This window comes from Lepisma saccharinum, chromosome 3, assembly GCF_977018435.1.
Source record: "Lepisma saccharinum chromosome 3, izLepSacc3.1, whole genome shotgun sequence".
Taxonomy (NCBI): domain Eukaryota; kingdom Metazoa; phylum Arthropoda; class Insecta; order Zygentoma; family Lepismatidae; genus Lepisma; species Lepisma saccharinum.
The window spans coordinates 56816990-56830459 of NC_139231.1; the positions used below are offsets into that span (position 1 = coordinate 56816990).

The 13470-nt window shown below is 36.9% G+C and overlaps 1 protein-coding gene across 1 annotated transcript in view; it reads right to left on the reverse strand.

Moving 5' to 3' along the window:
* Nucleotides 1-5706: 5706 nt before the first annotated feature.
* The window catches only part of LOC145985061 (uncharacterized), a 97579-nt gene continuing 89815 nt past the window's right edge, over nucleotides 5707-13470 (reverse strand). The window contains exon 7 of the mRNA XM_083118605.1: nucleotides 5707-7840. Within this exon, the coding sequence (XP_082974731.1) occupies nucleotides 5716-7840 (2125 nt within the window). The 3' untranslated portion in view covers nucleotides 5707-5715. The remainder of the gene's footprint in view (nucleotides 7841-13470) is intronic.

The window sequence follows — 13470 nt, forward strand, 5'->3', positions numbered from 1 at the left end:
TTTAATCGCAAATAGCTTTTGCTGCCATTTGCACTGCTAAATAATTTCTTCTATATGTTTCAAAATTCTCGCATGTATTAAAAAGTACTTTATTTGCTGTGTTCACCTAATAAAGTAGTATGTGGGGAATTCCTTCCTGACTTAAAGACACGAGACAATATATCCACTATACAAAGCGAAGTACACAGTGAGCAGTTGAAGGCATGGACAGGCAGATAGATTGGAACGGGGACTTAAATGAGACAGTAGTAGGAAGATTATATGAAGACTGACACAGGAAAGACAGAAGAAAAGATAGAGAGGAGAAAAAACCCTGAGCAGAAGCAGATCTTTGAGGTGTCAAGACAGTCACATAGCCAGGGGGATGGATAAGGGGGCTGAATCCCCCCCTCCCCCCAAAAAAATCCTGCAAATATGTAATTTAAAAAGTGTATGGTGGTAATTAATTTTACTTCCTTAGGAGAGAAATTCATCTTCAGGGCTTCTACCTTCCCAACATTTTCGACTCTAGATGGTGGCAGCTGATAAAGGATGAGCCCCCCCCCCCCAAATAAAATCCTTACTACGGGCCTGAATCTAAACCTGCCAAGCATTTTTCAATAGGTGACGGCATCGAGTCCCTTCGCCACTTTCTTCTAGAGTGCAGTGAATAGAGAGAATACACGTGAGAAATTTGAATAGAAGAATTTATGAAAGGATTACGTGCACACACATGTATGTGTGTGTGAGAGAGACAGAGGGGGGATGGGGTGCACAAGCTGAGGAAAAAGATATGTAAAGAATAAATAAGAAAATGTACACTATTGAAAAGAAATACACACGAATTTGGGAGAGAGAGAATGCATGTTTGTGAAACTCATATGCAGTATATATATATATATATATATATATATATATATATACACACACACACACACACACACACTTTATAGCTGCCCACCCTATTTTATCAATATATGGCTTCTGCTCACCCGGTCAAAATTTTCTGGCACCACCCCTGTTGCTCATCAAAGCATTATGGGAAATGCTTGAAACGGAAACTAACAGATGAATGCATAGTATACACCAAGAATTGTGTTTCTTGTGAAAAAGAAGCAGTATTCATGTTTCTGGCAATGGAGACCATACAGAGAAAGCGTCAAGTGAGGCTGACACTTCCTATCGTGTCAATAGAATTATTGGCAAAAAAAAAATCTTCTACACGCTTGCCACAAAAGTCTAGTACTTTAGTTATCCAGAGAAAGCAAGGAAGTATTGCAATATCAGTTCTGTGTAGCAAGATTACATAGCATGAAAAACAAATGTGAGCCGTTGTTCCATATACAACACTCCATTTATTTTTTAAAGTTTAGTGCCTTCCCGATGGCGCAGTGTAGCGTCGTTGTCTTGTAATCAAGGGCTCCCAGGTTTGATACCCGGTGGAGGCACATAGTGGTTTGTATCCCACTATAAACTGTAGGTCCAGTCCCAATTAGCCTTGTGCATAAAGTGGAATTAAACCACCAAATCAACAAATTCTTGAAGTTTAGTGTGGTTGTATTTCTAGCCTAGGTGATTTAAAATTGCAACTATCTAAAAGGTTCTAGGTAATCTTGCTAGGAAGTATGACTACGTAATTTATGTAAACCTCTTGAGATGATGGAGGCCAGACTTAGGTTTTTTTCTACACCTTTCACATATTCCTGTGTGTGTTTAGCAGATTCATGAATAGGTTCCCCTCTACCTTAACCAAATGTGCTCTTCTAATCAGTCCTCGAAGTTAGGGTGGATGTGTGTGAATGGTATCCCCAAAGCTAGCAAAATTTTCGCAAATAATTTCACAAAGTACCTCATTCTCACCATGTAAAACCGTAGGAGCATCCCCCCTTCCCTCCAAGTAACTCCAAAGCTTGACCAAACACCACCTCAGCTAACGTCCTCAGATAATTTACAACTTACAAATGCTAAGTCAGATTACCTACCCTACTATCAATACTGGAATAAATTAACAAGGAACAAAATTCTTGGTATACCCAATAACGAAAACTTTTCTTGGCAGACTCTTTTAGTTCATCATTATCATCGTGTAAGTACTTAAATTTGATTTGAAAGGAAGTAACTTCGAGGTTCAACCCTCGAATTAAAGAATATATCTTTTTGAATAAAATCAAATACCATACTTTTTACAAGCAGTTTTTCTTGCTTCACTACATTCACCAATATTTTCAGGTTTATCTCAATTTGGTATAGGGAAAGTAATAAGACTGATGATAACATGCTTCTGCAGCTAGGATCTCCCTTGATTTGAATGACTTTTTCTCGCTTCTCTCACTTGCAGTACCGTGCAATTTCTTATCAATTCTAAGCTTAGCAACTTTAGTAAGTGTTTCCTTTGTTCTTCATATTCTCTAGTATTTGCCTTCTTTGTTGCACGAAATACAGTTCTTGATGTATACTGTGCATTGATCTGTTAGTGTCTGTTTCAAGCATTTCTCAGAATGCTTTGATGAGCAAGAACTTTTATAAAACAAATTGGAGGATGAAGAATCTCCTTCTAGTCTTCTTAAGGACTTGATATTAGTAAAATTGGCTCAACACATGCCATGAAATTTTTCATCCTTTAAATCATGCATCTTTTTACTCAATCAAAATTTCTGCTCATGGCAGCATTGTACAAAAATGTCTATGTCTTTTAGTGGATGCACTTCATTCGGTGATGCTAATTCCCCACATATAATATACTTCTCTGGTCCATCTTCTGTTTTCATAGATTTTTACTTTCTTGAAAGCAGACATTTCGACTGTAATAACGAATGAAAAGTATGAATATGTTATAATGTTTTTCTTAACACACCCAAATGTTAACCTCATTTCCACACACTTCACCTCGGCAACTGCAGTCTTGCAGGCCAAGGCTCTGGCATCTGAACCTAGAGCCAGTATAATTCTATGTAGGGTTGTTTGATTTGAGTTTTTAAGTCCACTTTATACACAGATAGGCTAATCCGGAGTAGACCTACAGTTTAAAGTGGGATCCGAACCCCTTGATTAAAAGGTGACGCTACCTTCGTATGGTTACATGTTGTCCTGTATTTTGCCAATATATGTGCTGAGTGCCCTAAAACAGCTTAGGTTTATACCCTGGGTAAGGAGATTTTAGAGACACGCATGGTAACTGTTTGTACATTGTAAGGGGTTTGACCCTGTATAATGTGACGATTGCAAATAGCCTAAGTGCTGATGCATCCAAAATTTTAATTTCAATCAATCAATAACATTCTTCATGAACATCGGTAACATTTAATTGAAAGTCATGGCTAGTTAGTACTATTAACAACTGATGATGATGATGATAATAATAACAATTATTATTATTATAACAATACTAACAATAACATTATTATTATTATTAAATGTTATTGCATGTATATAACAATAATATACTATTTAATAGTCAATACCAGTTACAATAGGTGTAATTAAATAGGACTAAGGACACATCCTGTTAAAAGAATTTGCTGCACACACTACATAATTAATTGGTTTTATATGAATTCTGAGGTCAAAACCAACAAGCGTAGTATGTCAAATTAAAGGTAAGCGTTTATGCTACAATTTTTGTTTGGAACATTTGCTTCTCAGATGCCTAGATTATTAATAAATTAATGATAAATATAAAATTAATAGTAAAAAATATGAATTGTTTTTACTAATTCGTGATTAACTAATTAACGGTTGCTCCTATAAAAAAAGCTAAGATAATATGAAATATAGAACACATATTAAGGTTTCATTTGGAAAAAGATCGTTAAAATTGGACCATTAGTTTCAGAGATAGAGTTGTTTTTTTTTCAAATATTAACATCTGTTACCTTGGATTGGCTGCCATTTCTATTAGCTACCATTTTAAGATGGCAATCATGGTTTTTTGGTATCCTTAAACACCCATATAACTGTGGCATAAAGGGAAATTAGCACCCCAAATTATACCGCATTCTTGGGTGGCCTATAGACTACAAAAGTTGTTGTTCAAGCTCATATTATGTAAGTCAGTTCTACTTTAAATTTCTTCAATGATGTTGAATTATTTAGTCTTTCTTAAAAATCCAAATACTAAACCTTTATTTAATCATTTTGTGTGAAAAGGCAAATGAGCATTTGATAAATTCAGCTTTGTTATTTTTATTTTACCTAGTTTAATATTTAAAATTAAAGCACAGTAATTCTCCCTCACTTTCAATAATATAACGTTATCCTATTGCATGTTTATTTTAGGAGTGCAAATGATGCCACATGCAAACGGCATCGTCAGAAGTTCCACGATGGCATTCCTAATTATTGCCAACCATATACTAAACCCGCTGTCACATGTGTCAGATCAATTCACATTCATCTGACACATAAATTATCAGTTTCTCTTGAGCATTTTTAAATGGTGCAAGTTGGTAACATTGTTAAAAAGGAACAAACTGTTTTGGCTATGCATCACAATTGAGGTCTTGCTGTCCACTCATGAAATAATTTACTTGTCACTGCCCACAAGAGAGCAGGACCCAACATTGTTATTGTTGTTGTTGTTGTGCGAATACGTATGTAGTGTGCGCTAAGCAGTGTTAAAGATTTGGACATTTTAATAAAAACATCTTTTAATTTTATTTAGAGTGACTTGTATAATCAGGTGTCTGCCTTCCTATTATACTTCTGCAGGATTGGGGTTCATCTTAACCCAATCCCTGCATGAGAACTGATGCTTCCAACTGTCTAGCAGGCAGAAGGAGTAGTGTGTTACCTAATCAAGGCTCCATGTCCTGCAGTTACAATTGTGGTGGCACATTGCAGGTTCAGCACATTCCATGGTTGAGAGAAGATCTTGCCATGCAGGGAGTGTATGTGAAATTTGTGTTGAAGCTGCAAATGCCAGAGCAGAAGCAACTTGCATCTGCTTCAGGGTTGTTTGACCAAACACAACATTTCTCTGTTTCACCAGGTTCCCTTTCACTGCATGGCTTCCTCTGATTTTTGTCTGTTTCCCAAGTTGAAAATGAGGCTCAAAGGGACCTGATGTGAACCACAAGAAGACAATATGCGTAACATTGTGGCACAACTAAACTCCATTCACATTTGAGGTGATTAGTGTTTCAGATGTCCAAAGTGAATTATTGTATTTTTTTCCTAGGCAAAGGTTGGATGCTTTTTGAATATACCTTGAAAACTGTGAATAATAAACTTCAAGTGCAATGATTCACATGGGAGCAGAAGCAAATTTAAAAAAATATATACATCTTCTAATAAAACATACATATTCTGTATTTATTCAATGAGAAAAATATTTAAGTCAATTTATGAAATACACATCACACACTGATGGGATTCAATCTAGGTCTTCTAGTATCTGTTTATAAAATCACCATTACAGTACTTTCTCACTACATTTGTTATTTTTTGCATGATGTGCTCTTAAAAAGTTCTCCCTGCGAAATTCCATTCCACACCTGTCACAAGCATAGGGTTTTTCGACAGTGTGTGATTATGATATATCTTTACATCTCTTCTTGATTTAAATTTCTTAGAACAAAGAGAGCAACTGTATGTATTGTCACATGAACAATGTTGTGCAAGTCCAAGTAATAACATAACCTAAATTGTTTCTGACAGATATGGCACTGAAATGGGAGCTTGTCAATGTGAGTGGTCTCATGAGAGCAACCCTCCTCCTATTTTTGAACGTCTTGTCACCTAACTACTCTTCATTTCTGCTCCTACATTCCTATGCTGTCTTCTTCGATGTAAATAATAGTCACGTTTCCTTTGGAATGACGACTTGCAGAATTCACATTTCAGGTAGGCCTTCCCAGTATGCTTTGTACTTTCATGTTCGTGTAGTTCCGCTTTATTTCGATAGCCTCGCTCACAGAACTGGCAGAGAAAAGGCTTTTCACCTGTGTGGGTGAGTTCATGTGCTTTTCTTTGAGAGGTTTGTCTAAATGTCTTCTCACAATATTTACAAGCATAAGGTTTCTCATTCTTGTGAATTAGTTTATGGATATTTAAAGTCCCTTTACTTGTAAAACCTTTTCCACAAATGTCACAATTCACTTTCACAAGTTTAGCTTTCTCTTCTGCACTGTGGGATTTCATGTGTTGATGAAAATCAAGGTTTGTATGAAATCCAGCCTTACATATCCTGCAATTGAATTTGTACACTTTATAATGCACAGCTTCCATATGTTTCCTCAAATTGATCTTTGAGGTAGACTTACCACAAAGCTCACATGAAACCCTACTGTTATTGAAATGTCTGTCCATGTGTTGCTTTAACGTAGACTTATATGTAAAACTCTTACTGCACATGCTACATCCATATGTCTCCTTGCCAGTGTCACTCAACAAATGTGAATCATATTCCATATTCATGTGATGTCTTCTTCGATGGGAATGATAGACATTTCTCCTTTGGAATGATGATTCGCAGAATTCACATTTGAGGAACGCCTTCCCAGTATGCTTTGTGCTTTCATGAACGTGAAGTTCTGCTTTACTTCGGAAGCCTCGTTCACAGAACTGGCAGAGAAAAGGCTTTTCACCCGTGTGGCTAAGTTCGTGAGCTTTTCTGTGACACACTTGTCTAAATGTCTTGTCACAATATTTACAAGTAAATGGTTTCTCATTCTTGTGAATTAGTTTATGGATATTTAAAGTCCCTTTACTTGTAAAACCTTTTCCACAAATTTCACAATTCACTTTCACAAGTTTAGCTTTCTCTTCTGCACTGTGGGATTTCATGTGTTGCCAAAGATCAAGGTTGATATGAAATCCAGCCTTACATATCCTGCAATTGAATTTGTACTTTTTATAATGCATGCCTATCATATGCTGTCTCAAGTTTTTCTTTGCGAAAGACTTACCACAAAGTTCACATAGAACCTGGCTCTTTTTAAAATGATTGTCCATGTGTATTTTCAAAGCAGCTTTGAACTTAAAACTCTTGTGGCATAAAATACATTTGTGTGTTCTCTCATTAACATGAATTAACAACAAATGTAAATCTCGGCCAGTAGGAGATGCAAGAATTTTTCCACAAACTTCACATGAGTAACACTTTTTACTTTGCTGATGCTGCAATTTGTGGTTGTCCAAGAAGTTCTTGCATTCAAAGGATTCATGACAAATACCACAGTAAAAATCCTCTTCTTTAGAATTGTTTTCCTGATGTGTATTTGACTTACATTTGCTGACAATAGCTTTACTGCTAGAAAATATTTTTTCCCCAACATGGTTGGTTAAATGTTTGTTGAAAATAAGAGCAAAATCAAAAGTTTCTTTGCAGAACAGACAGATGTAAGGTGGGAGAGTGATTCCTTGTTCCTCTTTTTTTATTATAGGAGTTTCTTTTTCAGATGAATGCAAACTTCTTATGTTTTTGTTTATTTTCAAGTCTGTTTCTGATATACTGCCACCCACACACACTCTTCCACAGCTTTTCCCCGTATAATGTGTACAATTTGTGACTTGTTTTGTTTTGAGTAATTTGCTAATCTTTTTGCTGGTCTTTGCAAGCTTATTAACTCGTTTTCTGACCTTTGATTGTAAACGTGTTTGCAGTTCTTTAAACCCTTTTGATGCTTTAAAGATAAATGGCGTTTTATAAGTACTTTCTGCATTTTTCCAGGTTGGATTAGCAAACATTTCACCCAAAATTGCAATTTTGCTGAACAAACTCCTTTGACAGTGCGTAATTGTGCCTATCTTTGTACTGGTACATAATTCACTATGTTCACAATTATTGGTGTTTCTTTCCTCTTGATCACACACAATTGGTCCTTCAGATGGTGGAGAATCAGATTGGAAAAGCAGGGAGAATCTGAAAATAAAATGTATACATTTCCCTGTAAATTTCTTGTGTGAATAATTATATATAAAAAGTTAATCTCATTTAAGTAAGATGTGTGTAACATGTAGGAATGGACTGATATGATTTTTTTGCTGATACCAATAAAAAAATATAAAAAATCACTGATACCAATAGCCAATATTCTATCAGTTTCATATAAAATTGCAAATGTTCCTTGTGGTTCATTAAATTCCTTAAGTAATATATCCAATGGGTGACTACGAAGGGCTTTTACCATTGAAAAAGAAACTGAAGAATTAGATATTTACTTTACAAAATCAGAGCTCTTAAATTTTATGTTTACAGTCATAAAAATAATAACAAACTGGCAGAAATTTCCATTGTAGGCTTTTTATAGATATACTGGATCAGTAAAATTATTGATATTAATATGATAATCCAATCCAACTATACTATACCGACTGATATTGACACAGAACCGATCTGTCATACCTCGATCATTAGTAACAGGGTGAACAAGAAATAGTGACTCACTATTGGTTACATAACAATTTTACAAAATAAATGTGAAACGTAAAAATAAGAGAAAAAAAAATATTAACAGAAATGTACTTGGTGAAGAAGAAAGATAAAATATTGGAATGGTGTGAAAAAGAGATCATTTTTGCAACACCGTATTCCCAACATTGGTGAGTGATGAAACAACTTATGTTATTGTTGTGAGACATGATGCAGCATCACATATGTAAAGAGTTTGGGGAACCAGCATCGACCAGGAAAACCATCATGTGTTTGAACTATAGATTTGATACTACCGGAACTGTCATTAAAATGTTCATTAAAAAGCTACTGTTCTGTTAAACCTTATGTGCACAGATTCCATTGAATTTTCTTTTATCAACATTATCAATTGCCAGGTTCATAGTCACAATTTGAAATTTCAAAAACTTATAATTTGATGAAAAACAATACTTGAAATAAAAAGTCATTACTTCTTGGCCACCTTACATGTATCAGTTTATTTTCTTAGTTAACATTTACCCAACAGTCAGCATAAAGCAGTGGTTCACAAACATTTTCATTTCATGGCACCCTTAGTACTTCAAGATTTTCCGAGGTGCCCAGGTAGGAATGCAGACCTATCTAACACTTGCAACACTTAGTTAGTGTGGTTAGGTTGCTTGCCTTAAGCTAAAACAAACACATATTTCAAATTCACAAACATTTTATGCGTAAAAAGTACTAAATAAGCACATATTTTGGGACATATCATTTCAGTGAAAATATTGGAACATTTCACGGTGCCTCTGCCTGGAGCCATGGTGCTCCAGGGTGATATGGTGCACACTTTGGGAACCACTGGCATAGAGTATAACTGTAAAGAGAGCACATGTCCACATCATGTGCAAAAGTTCAATTTGAAGGATTCTTACAAAAAAAATAGACACTTTCAGTATTTTATAACAACCAAGCATTAACTTTAGATGGGTGGATAGGGAATGGCTTTAGCTTGTATCATCATGTTAAAGATGTCTCATGGATGCAGAAAGATGATGGTTCAATTCTTCCAAAACACATCTGGAGTGTATGCTCACCAATACTTGCAACAGCTGCTGTGATATGTTTCATATTCTGTACAAGAACTCGAAATTCTGTATGTTGAAACTTGTTGTTCTAATCACAGATGAAGCAGGGGTGATTCCTCCATGTAGTCTAGAAGCTAGATCCACTTTCGTGTGCACTGAAATGTACCCTCAGTTTGACTTCACAGACTTTTAATAGGTGGTTAGTATGTAGAAAAATTGATCACATGACTTGCTTTTTGATCGCTTAGCCGCCATATTGGATTCAAAATGGTAAAATTAAAATTTTTAAATCCCTTGTTTCTCGGCTATTTCTCAACCCATTCAATTTTTTCTTTTTTGTTTGAATTCTCTAAATAAGACCTTCAACTTCCTTTCTTTCATTTTTCCGTAAGGTAAAAAAAAAAGGTAAAGGTAAAGTGTTCCCCTGTGCATAGCACCACGCCATGAAGGCGTATAGGGGGTGTGGGGGTAACGCCCCACACTTTCTTGATCCGGTCGTGAATGGGGTGATGTGATCAGCATCACGCCCCTGACCGCCTTTACCCCCCAGGGTTTCCCCCAGGTACCCATGTTATTCGACGCTGGGTGGACGCCGGGGCCGCTTCCATCGTTAGAAAAAAGTTCCCGGATTTGAACCGGCCGGGGATCGAACCCGGGACCTTTATCATGGTAGTCAGATGCGTTACCGACTGAGCCACCGCGGCCACAAAATCAATAATGCTACTAGAAATTTGAAAAATATAAATTACATACTAAATTTACAATAATATAGCTAAATTATGGTTTATGGGAGAAAATCACCTATAGTGCAAGGTTATCTGGCTTTTTAGATGAGGTAAATATTCTTCTCAAACTTTACGTTGGGGGAAGCCCATGTATGGTGGGTGCAGGGTGCATTAAAAGTAACACATTCTGATTCTGAACCTTGGCAGTTTCGGTAGTAACGATGACAAAATCGGCTGCTTTCAGTTCACACCAAAGGAATTTGTGGTCACGAATGAAAATATGGGATTACATTACTGTGTACCAGGACCACCCAAGCTATGATTCATGGGCCATATCGGGCTCACTGTTACCCCTTATATGGCCCTCCTTAGTGCTTATTTTATTTTGAGGCATTAAGTTTAGTGTAAATTTGATGTAATATGGCCCACGACCAATTGCTCAAGTAGCTACTGGTCCTGTATGCAAAAAGGTTTGCTCACCCTACTGCAAGGTGCAACAGAAGATGAACAATTTATTCCTGTGTTATTATAATAACACCCTCCTGCAAGAGGTAATTAACGAATTATCTACATCGCCAGAAGGAAACAAGCAGTAGTAAAGCACAACATTCTGAAGCATGAGAAAATACAAATATAAATGTGGATTTTCCATGTTTACCACCTCTCGAGATGAAAATATCATTATGATGGTAGACTACATTGAGGCCTGCTCACATTATGCAACAAATATTAGGATACAATTTCCTTGATTAAATATAGATTTGTTGTTTTAAGTCCACTTTATGCACAGTAAGGCTAATCGGGACTGGACCTACAGTTTAAAGTGGGATCCGAACCACCATGTGCCTCCACCGGGAATCGAACCCGGGACCCCTTGATTACAAGGCGACGACGCTACCACTGTGCCATCAGGGAGGCCCTTGATTAAAGAGAGATGTTCTTTGAACTCCTATCAGATACAAGTAAATCAAAAAAGGAAAGTCAGATGTTATGGACGTGCAACTAGAGATTGCAGTACATAGAGGTACATTGAGATAGCTGGAGAAATGGGCAATCTATTCAAAAAACGACTTTCATATTAACTAACACAAACATGGGGCCTTCCTGATGCGTAGTGGTAACATCATCACCTTGTAATCAAGAGGTACCAGGGTATCATGCCTTAGTAGTTAACTTTATGACTCAAACTAGACAGGTAACAAAAAAAAGTCCAATAATCTCTGTACCTTTGGGAATTTTTAATACATTTATTTGATATTTAATATGCATATTTTTTTATCTTCAAATCCAATAAAGTATTAAAGGGACTGGATGATGAGGCAGGGGAAAAATTGATTGCAAATTCAATTCAGGGATACATTACTGTGATCGGTATGTACAAGGAAGAAGACTGAACAGTAAAATAGAGTTTGCTTAAATCTCCTACAATCATTCAATCAATAATGTCCATATTTCCCTTATATCAGTACAGTACCATGAAACAAAATTAATTTATTATTTATCCGAGCAAAAAAAAAATTCAATTGTCTGTAACTGTTGAATTTACCATTCAGAGCCTTCAATGCATAAAACTAACTACACTATTTTCAATGATATTTTTCATGTTCTCTTCCATTTTACAGTAGGGGTGAGCAAACCTTTTTGCATACAGGGCCAGTAGCTATTTGAGCAATTGATCATTGGCCATATTACATCAAATTTACACTAAACCTAATGCCTCAAAATAAAATAAGCACTAAGGAGGGCCATATAAGAGGCAACAGTGAGCCCGATATGACCCATGAGCAGAAGTTTGGGCAGTCCTGGCACACAGGAAATGTCCTAATCCCATATTTTCATTCATGCCTACAAATCCCTTTGGTGCAAACTGAAAGCAGCAATTTCGTTGTTACCACCGAAATGGCCGAAGTCCAGAATCAGAATACATTACTTTCGATTGATTGATTGATTTGTTGTTTTAAGTCCACTTTATGCAAAGTAAGGCTAATCGGGACTGGACCTACAGTTTAAAGTGGGATCCGAACCACTTGTGCCTCCACTGGGTATGTTACTTTTGAGGCACCCTGCATCATACATGGGCTTCTCCCAGGGTAAAGTTTGAAAAAAATATTTACCTCATCCAAGAAGCCAGATAACCTTGCACCATAGGTGATTTTCTCCCATAAACCATAATTTAGCTATATTTATAATTTAGTACATAATTTAAATTTTTCAAATTTCTAGTAGTATTGTTGATTTTTACTGAAAAGTGATGAGAAAACAAGTTGAAGGTCTCATTTAGAGAATTCAAACAAAAAAGAAAAATTGAAATTAGTTGAGAAATAGCTCAGAAACAAGGGATTTAAAAATTTGAATTTCGCCATCTTGAATCCAATATGGCACCTAAGTGATCAAAAAGCAAGCCATGTGACCATTTTTTTCCCCATCGTTTAAACATGTTAATCCAAATATCGTCGAGGTTTACATCTTCCCTATTCAGTTTCTTATTCCTATCTTTACATATGTTTTTCTGCTTCATATACTCTATGTGATCAAAAGTATCCGGACACACCGCGAAACGTGTGTTTATCATAGAGGGCGACACAGTACTGCCATCTACCGTGTGGAACACATAGTCAGTGAACTCAGTAGTCTGCAGACAGTTTGAGACAGCAGTATGGGATGGTCTGAGGAACTCACAGACTTTCAACGTGGTCAGTTGGTTAGGTGTCACTTGTGTAGGAAGTCTGTTTGTGTGAGATTTCCACCATCCTAAACATCCCTCTGTCCACGGTTTCCAATGTTATAGTGAAGGGATGTGTACAACCCAAAAGCATGCAGGCCAACCTCCCATGTTGACCTCCAGAGACCATCGAGTGTTGAAGAGGGTCGTACAGCATTATCGTCAATCATCCATCGCCACCATCACACAGGAATTCCGAACTGCATCAGGATCTCCTCCAAACACCATTACTGTTTGGCGCAAGGTGCGGCAACTTGGTTTCCATGGCCGAGCAGCTACCCATAAGTCAAACATCACACAGACAAATTAAAAACGCCACCTCGTGTGGTGCAAGGAGTGTCGAAACTGGACCATAGAACAGTGGAAAACCATTGGTTGGAGTGATGAATCACAGTACACAATGTGGCGATCCGATGGTAGGGTGTGGGTGTGGCGAATGCCTGGTGAACGACATCTACCAGCCTGTATAGTGCCGACAGTGAAATTCGGAGGTTGCGGGGTTACAATGTGGTCGTGTTTCTCCTGGAGGGGGCTTGCCCCCTTGTTGCTTTACATGGCAATGTCACGGAACAAGCTTACATTGACATTTTAACAGCGTTCATGCTG